Source organism: Mobula hypostoma, chromosome 9 (assembly GCF_963921235.1).
Source record: "Mobula hypostoma chromosome 9, sMobHyp1.1, whole genome shotgun sequence".
In the NCBI taxonomy this organism is placed as follows: Eukaryota; Metazoa; Chordata; class Chondrichthyes; order Myliobatiformes; family Myliobatidae; genus Mobula; species Mobula hypostoma.
The window spans coordinates 87114789-87131899 of NC_086105.1; the positions used below are offsets into that span (position 1 = coordinate 87114789).

General features: G+C 43.0%; 1 protein-coding gene across 1 annotated transcript in view; it reads left to right on the forward strand.

Annotated features, from left to right (window-relative positions):
• Positions 1–315: 315 nt before the first annotated feature.
• The window catches only part of LOC134351297 (tumor necrosis factor receptor superfamily member 13B), a 59502-nt gene continuing 42706 nt past the window's right edge, over positions 316–17111 (forward strand). Inside the window, exons 1-2 of the mRNA XM_063057360.1 lie at positions 316–400; positions 1338–1454. Of these exons, the coding sequence (XP_062913430.1) occupies positions 316–400; positions 1338–1454 (202 nt within the window). The remainder of the gene's footprint in view (positions 401–1337; positions 1455–17111) is intronic.

Sequence of the window (17111 nt, forward strand, 5' to 3'; positions counted from 1 at the left end):
CTTACCCCTTCCATTCCAGTCCTGAAACATCGACCGTTTACTTCCACAGATGTTGGTGACCCTCTAGCATTTTGTGTGTACTGATCAACAAGGAAATGACTGGCTGTCTGTCCAGTTCACTCACTTCATGCTCTGTGATGTTTGACTGTCAAATTTTGCCGTGACAGCAAAACTGAACAGTTCTCAAGTGGTTCAATTGGCCGGCTCAGCACTTGAGTGATGTGGTATCAGTGTAAATTTTATAACAAGGGCAACAGTATTAATACTAAAGATTTCTTCCCAAATTATCTTAAAGATTTTTGTTCTCGAGAGAAGATGAGTCGCTGTTCAGATGATGAATACTGGGACGACCTCCTGAGACGCTGCTGCAAATGTCAACACTGTGGGCGAAACTGTCACAGCATGTACAAGTCTTGTGGTTTGTACCCTCTCATTACCTGTTTCTGGAGCCCTTCAATGTGTGGAACTAATTTTAATAAAAGCTCAGTGGAAAATTTGCATTTTTTGTTTCAGTTGCTGTCCAGATGAAGAATTTGTATTTCAATTCTCAGACAGACCAGATTTCCTATCAAATACTTTGCCACATTCACCTGATCATATTAAATTCTATTACCTCACTGAATTACTAGGATATTACTGAGCCTTTACCTTCTCTGCCAGTAAATGAAACACAAAAAACAGGAGAAAGCAAGGTTGCTTCATCCCTGATAATAATTCTTCCTCAAAAATTGTCCGCCACTTATCTCTCTTGCACTTCTGCACTCTTCCTCTCCTGCTGCTGCACCCAGACACAATCAAACACCCTTAATCAAAGGGCTTCATATCAGTTAGTCCCAACACCTTCCTGTCGATCAAATCTCTCAGTCTAAGAAACGTGCAGAGCAATATTTTCCAGCAATCATCAAATCTCTGAAGCAAAATACTACCAGGTCTCAAAAGCTTCTGTACTTTTGTATCTATGCCTTCTCGCCTTCATTTCTAGCTCAAATAATTTAAGAAATTTTAATCAAACCTTCTCAAGATCTATGTTTTTCCAGTAAAACAAAAGGCCCTTCTCACTCAGCCCAAGGCGATCGCTTTCTACTATACCTGTATGGGTCTAATTTGGCAGAAAGGCTCACACACTATTTGTTGAATACAATTGATTACCAAGGAGATGAAAACTGAACAGTAATTATCTGCTTCGGGTTTCTGCCCCAGCTGTATCTATCCCTTTTCTTCTTTGTGGTTTATGATTGTGTTTACTTACTGCATTTAGACATTGTTCTGTTGACTAGCTTGTTTACTGTGACAGGCTAAATTGGTTTTTTACAATGCTGATTGTCCTTCAATCATAGAAATCTGGAAATGCAACAATTCCCCAGGGTTTTATTGGGACAAACTGCTACGCAAATGTATCAAATGTGTTGATGTGTGCGGCCAACACCCTCAACAATGCTCAGACGTTTGCAATGGTAAGAAATTTGAGTTATTCTTTCTGTAAGACCAATGATGTCCATGATAATTAGTCATCATGAGGCCATGTGTTACTGATTCCAATTCTCAGCACAATAGCACATTAGAAAATCAAGTAAAAGAAATTCCAACTGCTTTATCAGTTAATTGATAAATGTTTTGCCTTTGAGTGTCTAATCTGAATATGGGTCGCAATGAATCTTCTTGATTAACCCCACCGTTTCTTTGGTTTGGCGTCTGCAAGACAGCAGGCAGACAGCTCGAGAACACTTCGTTTGTGGGTAATCATGGGCTGGGGTGAAGAATTCAACGTAAGTGTTCTTCAAAGATGCAAATAACAGCCTTAGTGCCTGAAAATGGAAAGCCTCTCCTCCTGCACTTGTACCTGCGGCATTTGATAGCCTTGACAGCAACATCCTCTGATGCCCCTGCATTGTGCACAGTTACATTAGCATAGCAATCATAGCCAGAGAGTCACTGCACAGGTACAGTGGAGGTGGAGTAATTAAATCACCAAACTATTTATCCAGTAAAAAACTGGAAACCTCAACTGGTCAAAAACAGCAACAGTGGAACAAGAAACATTATTAATGTTTCATGTTGAAGATCCTTTTCCAAAATTGGAAACAAACATAACTGTTGTCAGCAGACAAGATGGGGATAGAGTGAAGCCAGGGTTTCCATTTTACAGACCTACTAGACTAAAAACAAAAGAACAGGTTAAAACTGAGAAATAGAAACTCAAAGCTGTTGCACCCAGCAAGTCACACCATGTCTGCTAAGAAAGAAACACTGGGTTCATTTGTATCCTTGCAGCAGAACTAGACAATCCCAGTACAAAGTAGACTATCCATTTGATGTTGAGTCCTGAAAGACTACAATGTGCCCAGATGAACAGGTGCTTACATTGGACCTTGTTGGAACAAGACAGGTAGATCAGAGTGGGAATAGGATGAAGATTTGGCATAATAATTGACTGAGTGCCTCTCAGTGTCACCTTTGCAGACAGATTGGGCTGTTCTACAAAGTGGTCACCAAATCTGTGATTGATTCATTCAACATAAAGGAAACACATTATGACCATCCCTCCCTCACGCTCTCGGCAACTTAAAACTAACTTGTGTTCTCACTTTCCCTGTTCTGATGAGGGGTCTTCAACCTGAAACATAACTCCATTTTTGTCTCCACAGGTACTGCCTGACCTGCTGAGTGTTTCCAGCATTTTCTGTTTTCATTTCAGATCTCCAGCATCTGCTGGTCTCCTATTTTCAAGTAATACAGGGCTCTGGATTACCAGTCCAGAGATCAAGTCCCACCAAGCAGCTGAAGAATTTAAAATCAATTTATAATTTGGATTTTGAAGAATAAAATAAAACAACTAATCTGAGTAATGATGATCAGGACAACTACCAGATCACTGCAACAACCCATCTGATTGGTTCACTATTGCCCTTTAGTGGAGGAAATCTGCTGTCCTTACCTGGTCTAGCCTACATGACATGCCAGAGGCATCCATCTTGTTGACTCTGTTTGTGCCCCAAAACAGCCTAGTACACTTCTCAGTTCTACCATTAGCACTGGGCTTAAACAGGGAAAGAATGCCACCTGGCATTGATCCAGACATGAAGTCCATATCGCAAATCCTTTTCACAAACTTGTGGGGACTGGTTAATAAGTTGGAGACGTGTACCACACACTGGACATGTACACAGCTGTTACTTTTTGTACTCACAGAACCAAACCTTAAATCCAGACTCTTCCATCATAATTCCTCCTTCACCAAAGATCTAGAGGTGGTAGCACTGTGATACAAAGCTGAAAGGGAACAACATTGACCCTGTGGCATCAAGTCAAATATGGGCAAAGTGTAGCAGTTGGAAGAAAAACTAGAAGTGTCAAGGCCACAAGTACTGTGGGTAGGAGCAGCAGGTAGTGAAAGAAACAACATGAAGACAAGACTGGGTAAGAAACACAGAGATAAACCTCCAAAACCTCACCAGTTCACCTGTGGCATATGTATCCATCCACAATAGACCTGATATAAGTGACCACTGTCCAAACTTTGTGGGAACACCAAGCGTACCCTGTAATGAATTGTGAGATTGTTTCAGTACAGTTCAGTACCACAAAACTGGGCATCTACCAGGCACTGTGGGCCATCAGCAGCAGCACGATCTGTAACCACAAGGCCTAATGTATCTCTCACCGTAAACTGTAGAGCAACTGTGATTGAGTGAGACGAGCAGAACAGCCCATCAACAGCAGTAACAGGAGTTCCTGAGAGCCATGAGGTGACTACCTAGTGAGGGCTGAAACACAGGGACTATGTTTGCTAATCAGCAAAAACTGTGGAGCTAAGTGACCTCACAACCAATGGATCAGACCAAAGCTACCACAGTCCTGCTACATCTCGTCACAATTAAACAGTTGATTGGAGGAGGCTCCAACACCCTCCAGCAATGGTAGAGCTAGCATGGGAGCTTTAGCTACAATTCATCAGCACCTTAAGCCAAGAACTGCAAGTGGATAATCTTATTGGCTTCTTCCTGAGGCCTTCCCCATCACAAAGGCCAAACTCCAGATGATCTTAAGAAACAGCACAGAATACAGCAAAGGATATGGGACCAAATATTTGAGTTAGCTGTGCCTTGACCCAAGCTGTTCCAGTACAGTTACAATAGTGGCATCTACTAACAATGTGGAAGATTTGTCAGGTATGTTCTGTTCACAACAAGCAGGACAAATCTGATCTGCCTGATTAGGCTACTATCATTTATCAGCAAGCTGAAGAAGTGCTATCAAGAGATGTCTACTCACTAATGCTTAGTTTGAAGTTTGTCATGACAACTTGTTCCAGATCTCATCATGATCCTGGAGTAAAAGAACAAAACTCTAGAGGTGAGGTGGAAATGTTTGTGGCAGTCGAATCTGGATAAACTCACTCAGAGTCCGTATAAGTATAAACTCTTTATTCAAAGCCTCCGGGGCACTTCACTTAGTCGCTCAAACCAACTAACTGCCAGTTCCCCTTACAGAATAGATATAGCCGTTCAGATACCCCCACACAAGACAGGCTGGAGCCAGACTTATCTATGTGCATGACTGCACAAAGAGACAGGGACCTTGAAACGCTGTCTAACTCCAAGAAGAAATATGGCTCAGCATGGCTTAGCACATCTGTTGATCATCAGCGGTTTCTTACAGAAAAAAACAGGCTGCTATTGTTTAACTGACCATGTTAACCCTTTTACATGCTTCATCAGTTTGCCTTTGATATCAAGTAACATTTACAAGCGGCAGCTATTTGCTCTGGTAAAACTGAAATCAATAAGCATAAAATGTATCTGTGGTTGCTAAAGGTCAATTGTCCCAACCCTAATACATTCCTGTGGGATTTCCTCAGGGCAGTGTCCTAGTCCCAAACATTATCAACTGCTTCATTTGTGACCTCCCTTCCATCATTGTTAGAAGTGGAGATGTCCACATACAATTTGCAGCTCCTCAGTAAATGGCACATCCACATCTGCCCGCAGTAAGATTCAGATAACATTCCATGTGGCCTGTAACATTCGCACCACAGAAGTATTTAGGCAATAAACATCTCCGAGAGAGTCCAACTATCATTACCATTGACAGCTACACCCCCACACCAATTAGAAACTCCACTGGACAGTGGCTACAACAGGAGGTCAGGGACAGTGAATACTGCAATCACTGACCTGCGTCCTGACACCCCCAGGTGCTTTCCTATCTAAAACACCTAAATGGTTTTTAAATGTTGTAATAATATCTGCCTCTACCACCTACTCAAGCAGCTCATTCGAGATATATCTTTCTTATCTCATAGTCTCCTCTCTTCTTCAACCCATGCCCTCTAATTGTGGACTCTGTAGCCCTTGAAAAAAGACTATCTATGCTCTTTGCAATTTTGTTAACCTCTATATGATCACCCCTCATCATCTTAAGTTCCAGCGAGAATTAACCCAGCCTATCCAATCTCTCCAACTACTGTCCTCCATTCCAAACAACAGTGCCAAACAACTGGCTGAATTATTCAACCTCTCAATGCTGCAGCCAGGCACTGCCAGCTGCTTCCAAAGGGCATTAACCACACCAGTTGCCAAGAAGAGGGCAGGGTGAGCAGGGAGTGCTATTATCGACCAGTAGCACTCATATCTAACTTGATGAAGTGTTGGTCATGGCTAGAATTAAATCTTGTCTGAGCAAGGACCTGGCCTCATTGCAATATGTGTATAATCACAAAAGGTCTCACTGGCTCTCACTTGGCTTTGGAGCATGTGGACAACATACTTCAAATGCTGTTTATTGATTACAGCGTAGCATTCAACACCATCATCCCCTCAGTACTAATTAACAAGCTAGGGCCTCTGTAGATGGATCTTGGCTTTCTCATCAGGAAACCATACTCTGTATGCTCTGGAAATAACACCTCCGTCTTGATGATAATCAACAGTTGCCAAGAAGAGGGCAGGGTGAGCAGGGAGTGCTATTATCGACCAGTAGCACTCATATCTAACTTGATGAAGTGTTGGTCATGGCTAGAATTAAATCTTATCTGAGCAAGGACCTGGCCTCATTGCAATATGTGTATAATCACAAAAGGTGATTAGGTGAAAAGTGCCTAGCCCACTGCTCCACTCTCTACACTCATGGCTGTATGGCTAGGCACAGGTAAAAAACCATCTATAAATTTGACGATAACATTACTGTTGTGGACAGAACTCAGATGGCAACAAGGAGGTGTACAGGAATGAGATAGATCAGCTGGTTGAGTGTTGTGTACAGGAGTGAGATCGATCAGCTGGTTGAGTGTTGCGTAGAGGAGTGAGATCGATCAGCTGGTTGAGTGTTGCATAGAGGAGTGAGATCGATCAGCTGGTTGAGTGTTGCGTACAGGAGTGAGATCGATCAGCTAGTTGAGTGTTGTGTACAGGAGTGAGATATAGATCAGCTGGTTGAGTGTTGCGTAGAGGAGTGAGATATAGATCAGCTGGTTGAGTGGTGTCACAGCAATACCCTTGGAAACATCAGCAAGACTATGGAATTGATTGTGAACTTCAGGAAGGGGAATTTGAGAGAACACACACCAGTCCTTACTGAATGGTCAGTGGTGGAAAGGGTGAGCAGCTTCACGGTCCTGGGCCCAATCACAAAGAGGCATTGCAGTTGCTATATTTCAGCAGGAATTTGAGAAGATTTAGCAGGTCACCAAAGACTCTAACAAGTTTCAAAAGATGTACAATGGAGAAGATTCTGACTGCTTGGATCACAGCCTGGTATGAAATCTCCAAAGTGCAGGATCAAAAAACACTGCAGAGATTTGTAGACTTGGCACAACCCTCCCCAACACAGAGAACATCTTCAAAAGGTGGAGCCTTTAAGAACATGGCATCTATCATTAAGGTCTCTGGCCATCTGAGATGATCCCTCTTCTCATTACTACCTTTGTGGAGGATTTACAGCAGCTTGAAGTCCCAGACTCAACATTTCAGATCAGCTTCTTCCCTTCAGCCAACAGTCGCTGAACCCACAAATACTGCCTTTTGTACCTTTTATTTATTTTTTGGTGATTTTTATGTCTTGCACTGTACTGCTGCCACAAAAGAATGAATTTCATGATGTGTCAGTTGATAATAAGCTGATTCTAACATCTAGGTGAATCTCATTAGCACTCTCACTATTGACATCACATAACTGCCAGAAAGCTTAGTACCATCTTGGTTGGTATATCGTAGAATGGAAAGGTACCCAATGGCCAGCCTGGACCTATTTGGCAGAGAGGTATGTCTCTTTTACTAGCCCAATATCCTCTGTCAGTAGAAGACGTGGGTTTGGGAGGTAACATCTGAACAGGCTGCGTAAGTAACTGCAGTGCCCCTTCTACATGTCCACACTCCAGCCACTATGGACAGAATAAATATTTAGGATGGTAGATGAAGTACCACTCAAGTGGGCTATATTTTTCTGGAGGGGGTTGAACTATTGGCACAGTGTTCATTCAGACACATGGAGAATATTCCATTGCACTCCTGACTTGTCTGTTAGAGACAGTGGAATGATCTTATGCTATCAGGAGTAAGCCACTCACTCAACATGTGGCTTTTTTTTGTAGCTACTTTATTTACATCCAGTCAAGTTTCTGGTCAATGGTTTTACCCACCACACCCTAGATGTTAAATGTGTGAAGACTTCATTAAATGGCAATCGTAGGTGATCACATTCTCCCACTTGGCCCTAACACAGTGAAAATAATGTTTAGTCCCTATGCCTATTTGCTGACTAAGTCCAGATGCATGCAGGCGTGATATGCTTTTTTAACTGAAGACTTTCAAAGGGTTACACTATTGGTAGTAAACTCTCCCCTTCTGACCTGACAACACAAAGGTCACTCATGATGATTGCTGGCTTAAAAAACCCTGCCATGGTGTCTGTGGCTGGAATGGTGCGACTCCAATCACTGGGGCATTTCCTCTTTTAAACCTACTGACTCCCATTTCAGCAGAGTGCCTTAATACCACTTTGTAGCACCGTCAACAACACATTCCATTACTTCACCGTGAGAGTAGAATGATTGGGCAGTAGCTCACTGGAATGAATTTGACATGCTGTTTACAGGCAGTTTTCCATTTTGTTGTAAGGATGCCAGTACAAAAACAGCTTGGTTACTGGAGTGGCTAGGCTGGAGCAGAGGTCTTCAGTGCAATGATTGTTATGTTGTCTAGGCTTATAGCCTTCAGTGAACTAAATTTGTTCCTGCAGCTTTATTGACTTTAATCCAGTTAATAATGTGGAACTTCTGAATAAAGTCCGCTACTGCCAGATAAGATTTTAATGGAGGCTTGTTATTCCAGGCTTCTAGTGGTATCTCAGTAACTGAACCTCTGTTCCACTACTGTATCATTTGATAATAGTTCTGTTTTTAAAAATCCCAAGGGATTTCTCAAGCTATGATTCTTCCCATTTTCCGGGGCAACTTCTTGCTGATGACTTACTTTTAGATATTCCCTGCTGAGAAGATTCTTCACCTCGGCAGGACATAGGTCACCAGGTGGGATTATGGACCAACCCCTCTGGTGTATTCTCAAATATATTTTTCTGTGTCTAGGTTCCCTATGTCTATACAAGATCCAAAAACTTAGCCTAAATATTATTACATTGCTATCTTCTAGTGTCACATTTAAGCATTTTGACAATGGGGATTTGGTGTTTCAGGTAATGCAAAAGAACAGAATGATTTCAGTTGTTAAATAACCACTCTAGAAATACTGGTGGCATCTGACCTTGCAATTTTGAAAAAAGCAGATTTATAGGATCTCCCTCCAAGGGTAGGATATGGAACCAGAAATGGGTAAAATCAATGGCCATGCATTATACATCAGAGCCAAAATGTTATGTTGAAAAATTAAAGCATCTGTAAAATGATCAGCGTGTCAATAATTCTGTGAGTATGCATACCTATAGCTGCATTCTTGCCCACCAGAAGGCTAGTTTCTCTCTTGTTTGACATGTTTGGGGCTTTAAAGATAAAACATACAATGATTTCATTGCATGGGAATTCAATTGTCAGGTAGATCATAGCAAAGGAAGCAGAATGGCAGGAAATCTCAGGAATGTTTCTGTTCTGAATAAACGCAGTAAGGAAAGCTCTTCTGAGAAAAACTAATTAAGAATCTATTTCCTTTACCATAGCATTGGACAGGGATAGGAACAGACAAGATAGGGAAACATTTAATTGGAGTAAGGGGAAATATGAGGTTATCAGGCAGGAACCTGGAAGCATAAATTGGAAACAGATGTCCACAGGGAAATGTATGGAAGAAATGTAGCAAATATTCAGGGGATATTTGCGTGGGATTCTGCACAGCTGTGTTCCAATGAAACAGAGAAAGGATGGTAGGGTACAGGAACCATGGTGTAAGACCATAAGACCATAAGACAAAGGAGCAGAAGTTGGCCATTCGGCCCATTGAGTCTGCCCCGCCATTTTATCATGAGCTGATCCATTCTCCCATTTATTCCCACTCCCCCGCCTTCTCACCATAACCTTTGATGCCCTGGCTACTCAGATACCTATCAATCACTGCCTTAAATACACCCAATGACTTGGCCTCCACTGCTGCCAGTGGCAATAAATTCCATAGATTCACCACCCTCTAACTAAAAAAAAATGTCTTCGCATTTCTGTTCTGAATGGGCGCCCTTCAATCCTTAAGTCATGCCCTCTTGTACTAGACTCCTCCATCATGGGAAACAACTTTGCCACATCCACTCTGTCCATGTCTTTCAACATTCGAAATGTTTCTATGAGGTCTCCCCTCATTCTTCTAAACTCTAAGGAATACAGTCCAAGAGCGGACAAACGTTCCTCATATGTTAACCCTCTCATTCCTGGAATCATTCTAGTGAATCTTCCCTGTACCCTCTCCGACATCAGCACATCCTTCTTAAATAAGGAGACCAGAACTGCCCACAGTACTCCAAGTGAGGTCTCACCAGCACCTTATAGAGCCTCAACATCACATCCCTGCTCCTATACTCTATTCCTCTAGAAATGAATGCCAACATTGCATTCGCCTTCTTCACTACTGACTCAACCTGGAGGTTAACTTTAAGGGTATCCTGTACGAGGACTCCCAAGTCCCGTTGCATCTCCGAACTTTGAATTCTTTCCCCATTTAAATAATAGTCTGCCTGTTTATTTCTTCTGCCAAAGTGTATAACCATACACTTTCCAACATTGTACTTCATTTGCCACTTCTCTGCCCATTCTTCCAATCTATCCAAGTCTCTCTGCAGACTCTCTGTTTCCTCAGCACTACCAGCCCCTCCACCTATTTTTGTATCATCAGCAAACTTAGCCACAAAGCCACCTATTCCATAATACAAATCGTTGATGTACAATGTGAAAAGAAGCGGCCCCAACACAGACCCCTGTGGAACACCACTGGTAACCGGCAGCCAACCAGAATAGGATCCCTTTATTCCCACTCTCTGTTTCCTGCCAATCAGCCAACACTCTATCCACGTATGTAACTTTCCCGTAATTCCATGGGCTCTTATCTTGTTAAGTAGCCTCATGTGTGGCACTTTGTCAACGGCCTTCTGAAAATCCAAATATACAACATCCACTGCATCTCCCTTGTCTAGCCTACTGGTAATTTCCTCAAAAAATTGTAATACGTTTGTCAGGCAGGATTTTCCCTTAAGGAATCCATGCTGAGTTCTACCTATCTTGTCGTATGCCTCCAGGTACTCTGTAACCTCATCCTTGACAATCGACTCCAACAACTTCCCAACCACCGATGTCAAGCTAACAGGTCTGTAATTTCCTTTTTGCTTCCTTGCCCCCTTCTTAAATAGCGGAGTGACATTTGCAATCTTCCAGTCCTCCGGAACCATGCCAGAATCTATCGACTTTTGAAAGATCATCGCTAATGCCTCCGCAATCTCCACAGCTACTTCCTTCAGAACACGAGGGTGCATTCCATCTGGTCCAGGAGATTTATCTACCTTTAGACTATTCAGCTTCCTGAGTACTTTCTCTGTCGTAATTGTGACTGCACACACTTCTCTTCCCTGCCACCCTTCAGTGTCTGGTATACTGCTGATGTCTTCCTCAGTGAAGACTGATGCAAAATACTTGTTCAGTTCCTCTGCCATCTCCTTATCTCTCATTACAATTTCTCCAGCATCATTTTCTATCGGTCCTATATCTACTCTCACCTGTCTTTTACTCTTTATATACTTGAAAAAGCTTTTAGTATCCTCTTTGATATTATTTGCTAGCTTCCTTTCATAGTTGATCTTTGCCCTCTTAATGACCTTCTTGGTTTCCTTTTGTAAGGTTTTAAAAACTTGCCAATCCTCTGTCTTCCCACTAATTTTTGCTTCCTTGTATGCCCTCTCCTTTGCTTTAACTTTGGCTTTGACTTCTCTTGTCAACCACGGTTGCACCCTTTTTCCACTCGAAAATTTCTTCTTTTTTGGAATATACCTGTCTTGCACCTTCCTCACTTCTCGCATAAACTCCAGCCACTGCTGCTGTGCCATCTTCCCTGCCAGTGTCCCTTTCCAGTCAAATTTGGCCAGTTTCTCTCTCATGCCACTGTAATTTCCTTTACTCCACTGAAATACCGACACATCAGATTTCGGCTTCTCTTTTTCAAATTTCACAGTGAACTCAATCATGTTATGATCACTGCCTCCTAAGGGTTCCTTCACCTCAATCTCTCTAATCACCTCCGGTTCATTACACAATACCCAATCCAGTACAGCCGATCCCCTAGTGGCTCAACAACAAGCTGTTCTAAAAAGCCATCTCGCAGACATTCTACAAATTCTCTCTCTTGAGATCCAGTGCCGACCTGATCTTCCCAATCCACTCGCATGTTAAAAACCCCCACAATTATCATAACACTGCCCTTCTGACAAGCCTTTTCTATTTCCTGTTGTAATTTGTAGTCCACATCCCTGCAGCTGTTTGGAGGCCTATAAATAACTGCCATCAGGGTCCTTTTACCCCTGCTATTTCTTAGCTCAACCCATCAAGATTCTGCACCTTCCGATCCTATATCACCTCTTTCTAATGATTTAGTATCATTTCTTACCAATAAAGCCACACCTCCCCCTCTGCCTACCTTCCTATCCTTCCGATACACCGTGTATCCTTGGACGTTCAGCTCCCAGAGACATGCATCCTTTAGCCACGTCTCAGTGATGGCCACAATATCATACCTGCCAATCTGTAGCTGTACGACAAGATCATCCACCTTATTCCTTATGCTGCGGGCATTTAAGTATAACACCTTATGACCAGTATTTGATACTTTTTGCTTTGATTTCACTGTAACTTTATTGCACTGCAACTCATCCCAAGGGCTACAAATTTGCCCCATCACCTGCCTGTCTTTCCTGACATCTTTACTGCTCACTATCTTAGATTTATTTCTGTTTTCCCCTTCCTCTGCTCTGTCATTCCGGTTCCCATCCCCCTGCCAAATTAGTTTAAACCCTCCCTAACAGCTCTATTAAACTTTCCCGCCAGGATATTGGTCCCCTTCAGGTTCAGGTGTAACCTGTCCTTTTTGAACAGGTCATACTTCCCCCAGAAGAGATCCCAATTATCCAAGAATCTGAAGCCCTGCCCCCTACACCAGTCTCACAGCCACACATTCATCTGCCTGATCCTACTATTCTTGCTCTTGCTAGCACGTGGCACAGGTAGCAATTCCGAGATTACTACGCTGGAGGTCCTGCTTCTCAGCTTCCTTCCTAACTCCTGGAAATCTCTCTTCAGGACCTCCTCCTTTGTCCTATCTATGTCATTGGTACCAACATGTACCAAGACAACTGGCTGCTCACCCTCCCCCTTCAGAAACCCCCTGTACAAAGGCTGTTGTAAATCTAGTCAAGAAGAAAAGAAGAACTCATGAAAAGTTCAAAAAACTAGGTAATGATAGAGATCTAGAAGATTATAAGGCTAGCAGGAAGGAGTTTAAGAATGAAATTAGGAGAGCCAGAAGGGGCCATGAGAAGGCCTTGGCGGACAGGATTAAGGAAAACCCCAAGGCATTCTACAAGTATGTGAAGAGCAAGAGAATAAGATGTGACAGAACAGGACCAATCAAGTGTGACAGTGGAAAAGTGTGCATGGAACCGAAGGAGATTGCAGTGGTACTTAATGAATACTTTGCTTCAGTATTCACTACGGAAAAGGATCTTGGCAATTGTAGGGATGACTTGCAGCAGACTGAAAAGCTTGAGCATGTAACTATTAAGGAAGAGGATGTCCTGGAGCTTTTGGAAAGTATCAAGTTGGATAAGTCAGCAGAACTGGACTGGATGTACCCCAGGCTACTGTGGAAAGCGAGGGAGGTGATTGCTGAGCCTCTGGCGATAATCTTTGCATGATCAATGGGGATGGGAGAGGTTCCAGAGGATTGGAGGTTTGCGGTTGTTGTTCCCTTATTCAAGAAAGGGAGTAGAGATAGCCCAGGAAATTATAGACCAGTGAGTCTTACTTCAGTGGTTGGTAAGTTGATGGAGAAGATCCTGAGACGCAGGATTTATGAACATTTGGAGAGGCATAATATGATTAGGAATAGTCAGCATGGCTTTGTCAAAGGCAGATCGTGCCTTACGAGCTGACTGAATTTTTTGAGGGATGTGACTAAACACATTGATGAAGGTGGAGCCATAGATGTAGTGTATATAGATTTCAGCAAGGCATTTGATAAGGTACCCCATATGCAAGGCTTATTGAGAAAGTAAGGAAGCATGAGATCCAAAGGGACATTGCTTGTGGATCCAGAACTGGCTTGCCCACGGAAGGCAAAGAGTGGATGTAGACAGGTCATATTCTGCATGGAGGTCGGTGACCAGTGGTGTGCCTCAGGGATCTGTTCTAGGACCCCTACTCTTCATGATTTTTATAAATGACCTGGATGAGGAAGTGGAGGGATGGGTTAGTGAATTTGCTGATGACACAAAGGTTGGGGGTGTTGTGGATAGTGTGGAGGGCTGTCAGAGGTTACAGCGGGACATTGATAGGATGCAAAAGTGGGCTGAGAAGTGGCAGATGGAGTTCAACCCAGATAAGTGTGAGGTGGTTCATTTTGGGACGTCAAATACGATGGCAGAATATAGCATTAATGGTAAGACTCTTGGCAGTGTGGAGGATCAGAGGGATCTTGGGGTGAGTCCATAGGACGCTCAAATTTGTTATGCAGGTTGACCCTGTGGTTAAGAAGGCATACGGTGCATTGGCCTTCATCAATCATGGGACTGAGTTTAAGAATCGAGAGGTAATGTTGCAGCTCTATGGGACTCTGGTTAGACCCCACTTGGAGTACTATGCTCAGTTCTGGTCGCCTCACTACAGGAAGGACATGGAAACCATAGAAAGGGTGCAGAGGAGATTTACAAGGATGTTCAAGCAACACACAAAAGTTGCTGGTGAACACAGCAGGCCAGGCAGCATCTCTAGGAAGAGGTACAGTTGACGTTTTGGGCTGAGACCCTTTGTCAGGACTAGAAGGGTCTCGGCCTGAAATGTCAACTGTATCTCTTCCTAGAGTTGCTGCCTGGCCTGCTGTGTTCACCAGCAACTTTTAAGTGTGTTGCCTGAAATTCCAGCATCTGCAGATTTCCTCGTGTTTGCGTTTACAAGGACGTTGCCTGGATTGGGGAGCATGTCTTATGGGAATAGGTTGAGTGAACTTGGCCTTTTCTCCTTGGAGCAATGGAGGATGAGAGGTGACATGATAGAGGTGTACAAGATAATGAGAGGCATTGATCATGTAGATAGTCAAAGACTTTTTCCCAGGGTTGAAATGGCTAACACAAGAGGGCACAGTTTTAAGGTGCTTAAAAGTAGGTACAGAGGAGATGTCAGGGATAAGTTTTTTTTTTACATGCAGAGAGTGGTGAGTGTGTGGAATGGGCTGCCGGTGGCATTGGTGGAAGCGGAAATGATAGGGTCTTTTAAGAAGCTCCTGGATAGGTACATGGGGCTTAGAAAAATAGAGGGCTATTGGTAAGCCTAGGTAGTTCTAAGGTAAGGACATGTTCGGCACAGCTTTATGGGCTGAAGGGCCTGTATGGTGCTGTAGGCTTTCTCTATTTCTATGTTTAACTAGGCTGATCACTGGTATACTGTATGTTGTTTTGTGACAGAAGTACAGTGCAAGACAAAATGTCATAATTATAATGCAAAGGAGGAAGCAGAGGAATGATGGGGTAGTTTTCACGGACTGTTCAGTAATCGGATGGCAGAGGGGAAGAAACTGCTCCCAAAATGTTGAGTGTAGGCCTTCAGGTCATGTACCTCCTCCCTGATGGTAGTAATGAGAAGAGGGCATGTCCCAGCTGATGTGGGTCTTTAATGATGGATGCCCACTTCTTGATGCACCCCTTTTGAAGAAGTGGTGTGGAGGATTGTGCCCGTAATGGACCTGACTCACTCTACAATCTGTAGTCTCGATTGAAGCTGTGCATTCGCTGCAGTGATGTGTTGACCTACGGTACATGGCAGAAGGTACTCTGAGCCACAGGACCAAAACTCTGGGGAGGAAAAAAATAGGAACACCTTTGTTAACATCCAATAAAATAACAAGAATTTTCTTTTGTACACATTACATTTTTCTCTTCCTGGAAAGAGAGCCATTTTATTCGGACCAGCAATTTTGTATTGGGACAGTAAATTCACATTGTCGGAAGTGACATAGGGCATTAAAGTGCTGTCTGGTAACAAAAATATCCTTTGCTTTGAAAGTGAGGTCATGTATAATCAATGGAAGACTATTTAGAGAAAAAACACTTACAACATCATAAGACGGGACACATTCTATTGCTGAAGGAAGTCATTGTGCACAGAAACAGGCCCTTTGGCCCATCTAGTCCATGCCAAGCCATTTACATTGTCTACTCCCATCGACCTGCATCAGAACCAGTGCCCTCCATACCCCTAGCATCCACATAACTATCCAAACTTCTCTTAAACTTTGAAATGGAGCTTGCATGCACCACTTGAGTTGGCAGCTTATCCCACACTCTCACCACCCTCTGAGTGAAGATGGTTCCCCTCATGCTCCCCTTAAAATTTTCATCTTTCACCCTTAACCCATGACCTCTAGTTGTAGTCACACCCAACCCCAGTGGAACAGCCTGCTTGCATTTACCCCATCTATACCCCCCAATTTTGTATACCTCTATCAATCTTCTACATTCCAAGGAATAAACCTATTCACTCTTTCCATATAATTCAGGTCCTCCAGTCCCAGCAACATCCTTGTAAATTTTCTTTGTACTCTTTCAATCTTATTTACATCTTTCCTGTAGGTAGGTAATCAAAACTGCACACAATACTCCAAATTAGGCATCCAACATAACGTCCCATCCCCTGTACTCAATACTTTGATTTATGAAGGTCAATGTACTAAAAACTTACTTTACAATCTTATCTACCCATGTCACCACTTTCAATGAATTAGGGACCAGTATTCCCAGATCCCTTTGTTCTATCACATTCCTCAGTGCCCTACCATTCACTGTGTAAGATCTACCCTGGTTGGTCCTATCAAATTGCAAAACCTCACACTTGTCTGCATTAAATTCCATCTGCCATTTTTCCAGCTGGTCCAGATCCTGCTGTAAACTCTGATAGTCTTCCTCGCTGTCCACTGCACCCCCAGTCTTGGTGTCACCGGTAAGTTTCCTGAACCAGTTCTATTATCCAGATCATTGACATAGATGACAAGCAACGAAGGACCCAGCACCGATCCCTGTGGCCTCCAATCAGAGAGACAACTATCTACTAGCACTCTCTGGCTTCTCCCGCAAAGTCAACATTTATGTCTATCCAAATACTCATATATCCAGTCCCTTAGAATATCTTCCAATAGCTTCCCCACTACTGATGTCAGCCTCACCAGTCTATAATTTCCTGGTTTATTCTTAGAGCTTTTATTAAACAGCGGAACAACATTAGCTATCCTCCAATCCTCTGGTAACTCACCTGTGCTAATGCTGTTTTAATATCTCTGCTAGGGCCCCTGCAATTTCTGCGCTTGCCTCCCGTAGGGTCTGAGGGAAAACCTGGGGATTTATCCACCTGATTTGCCTCAAGACAGCAAACA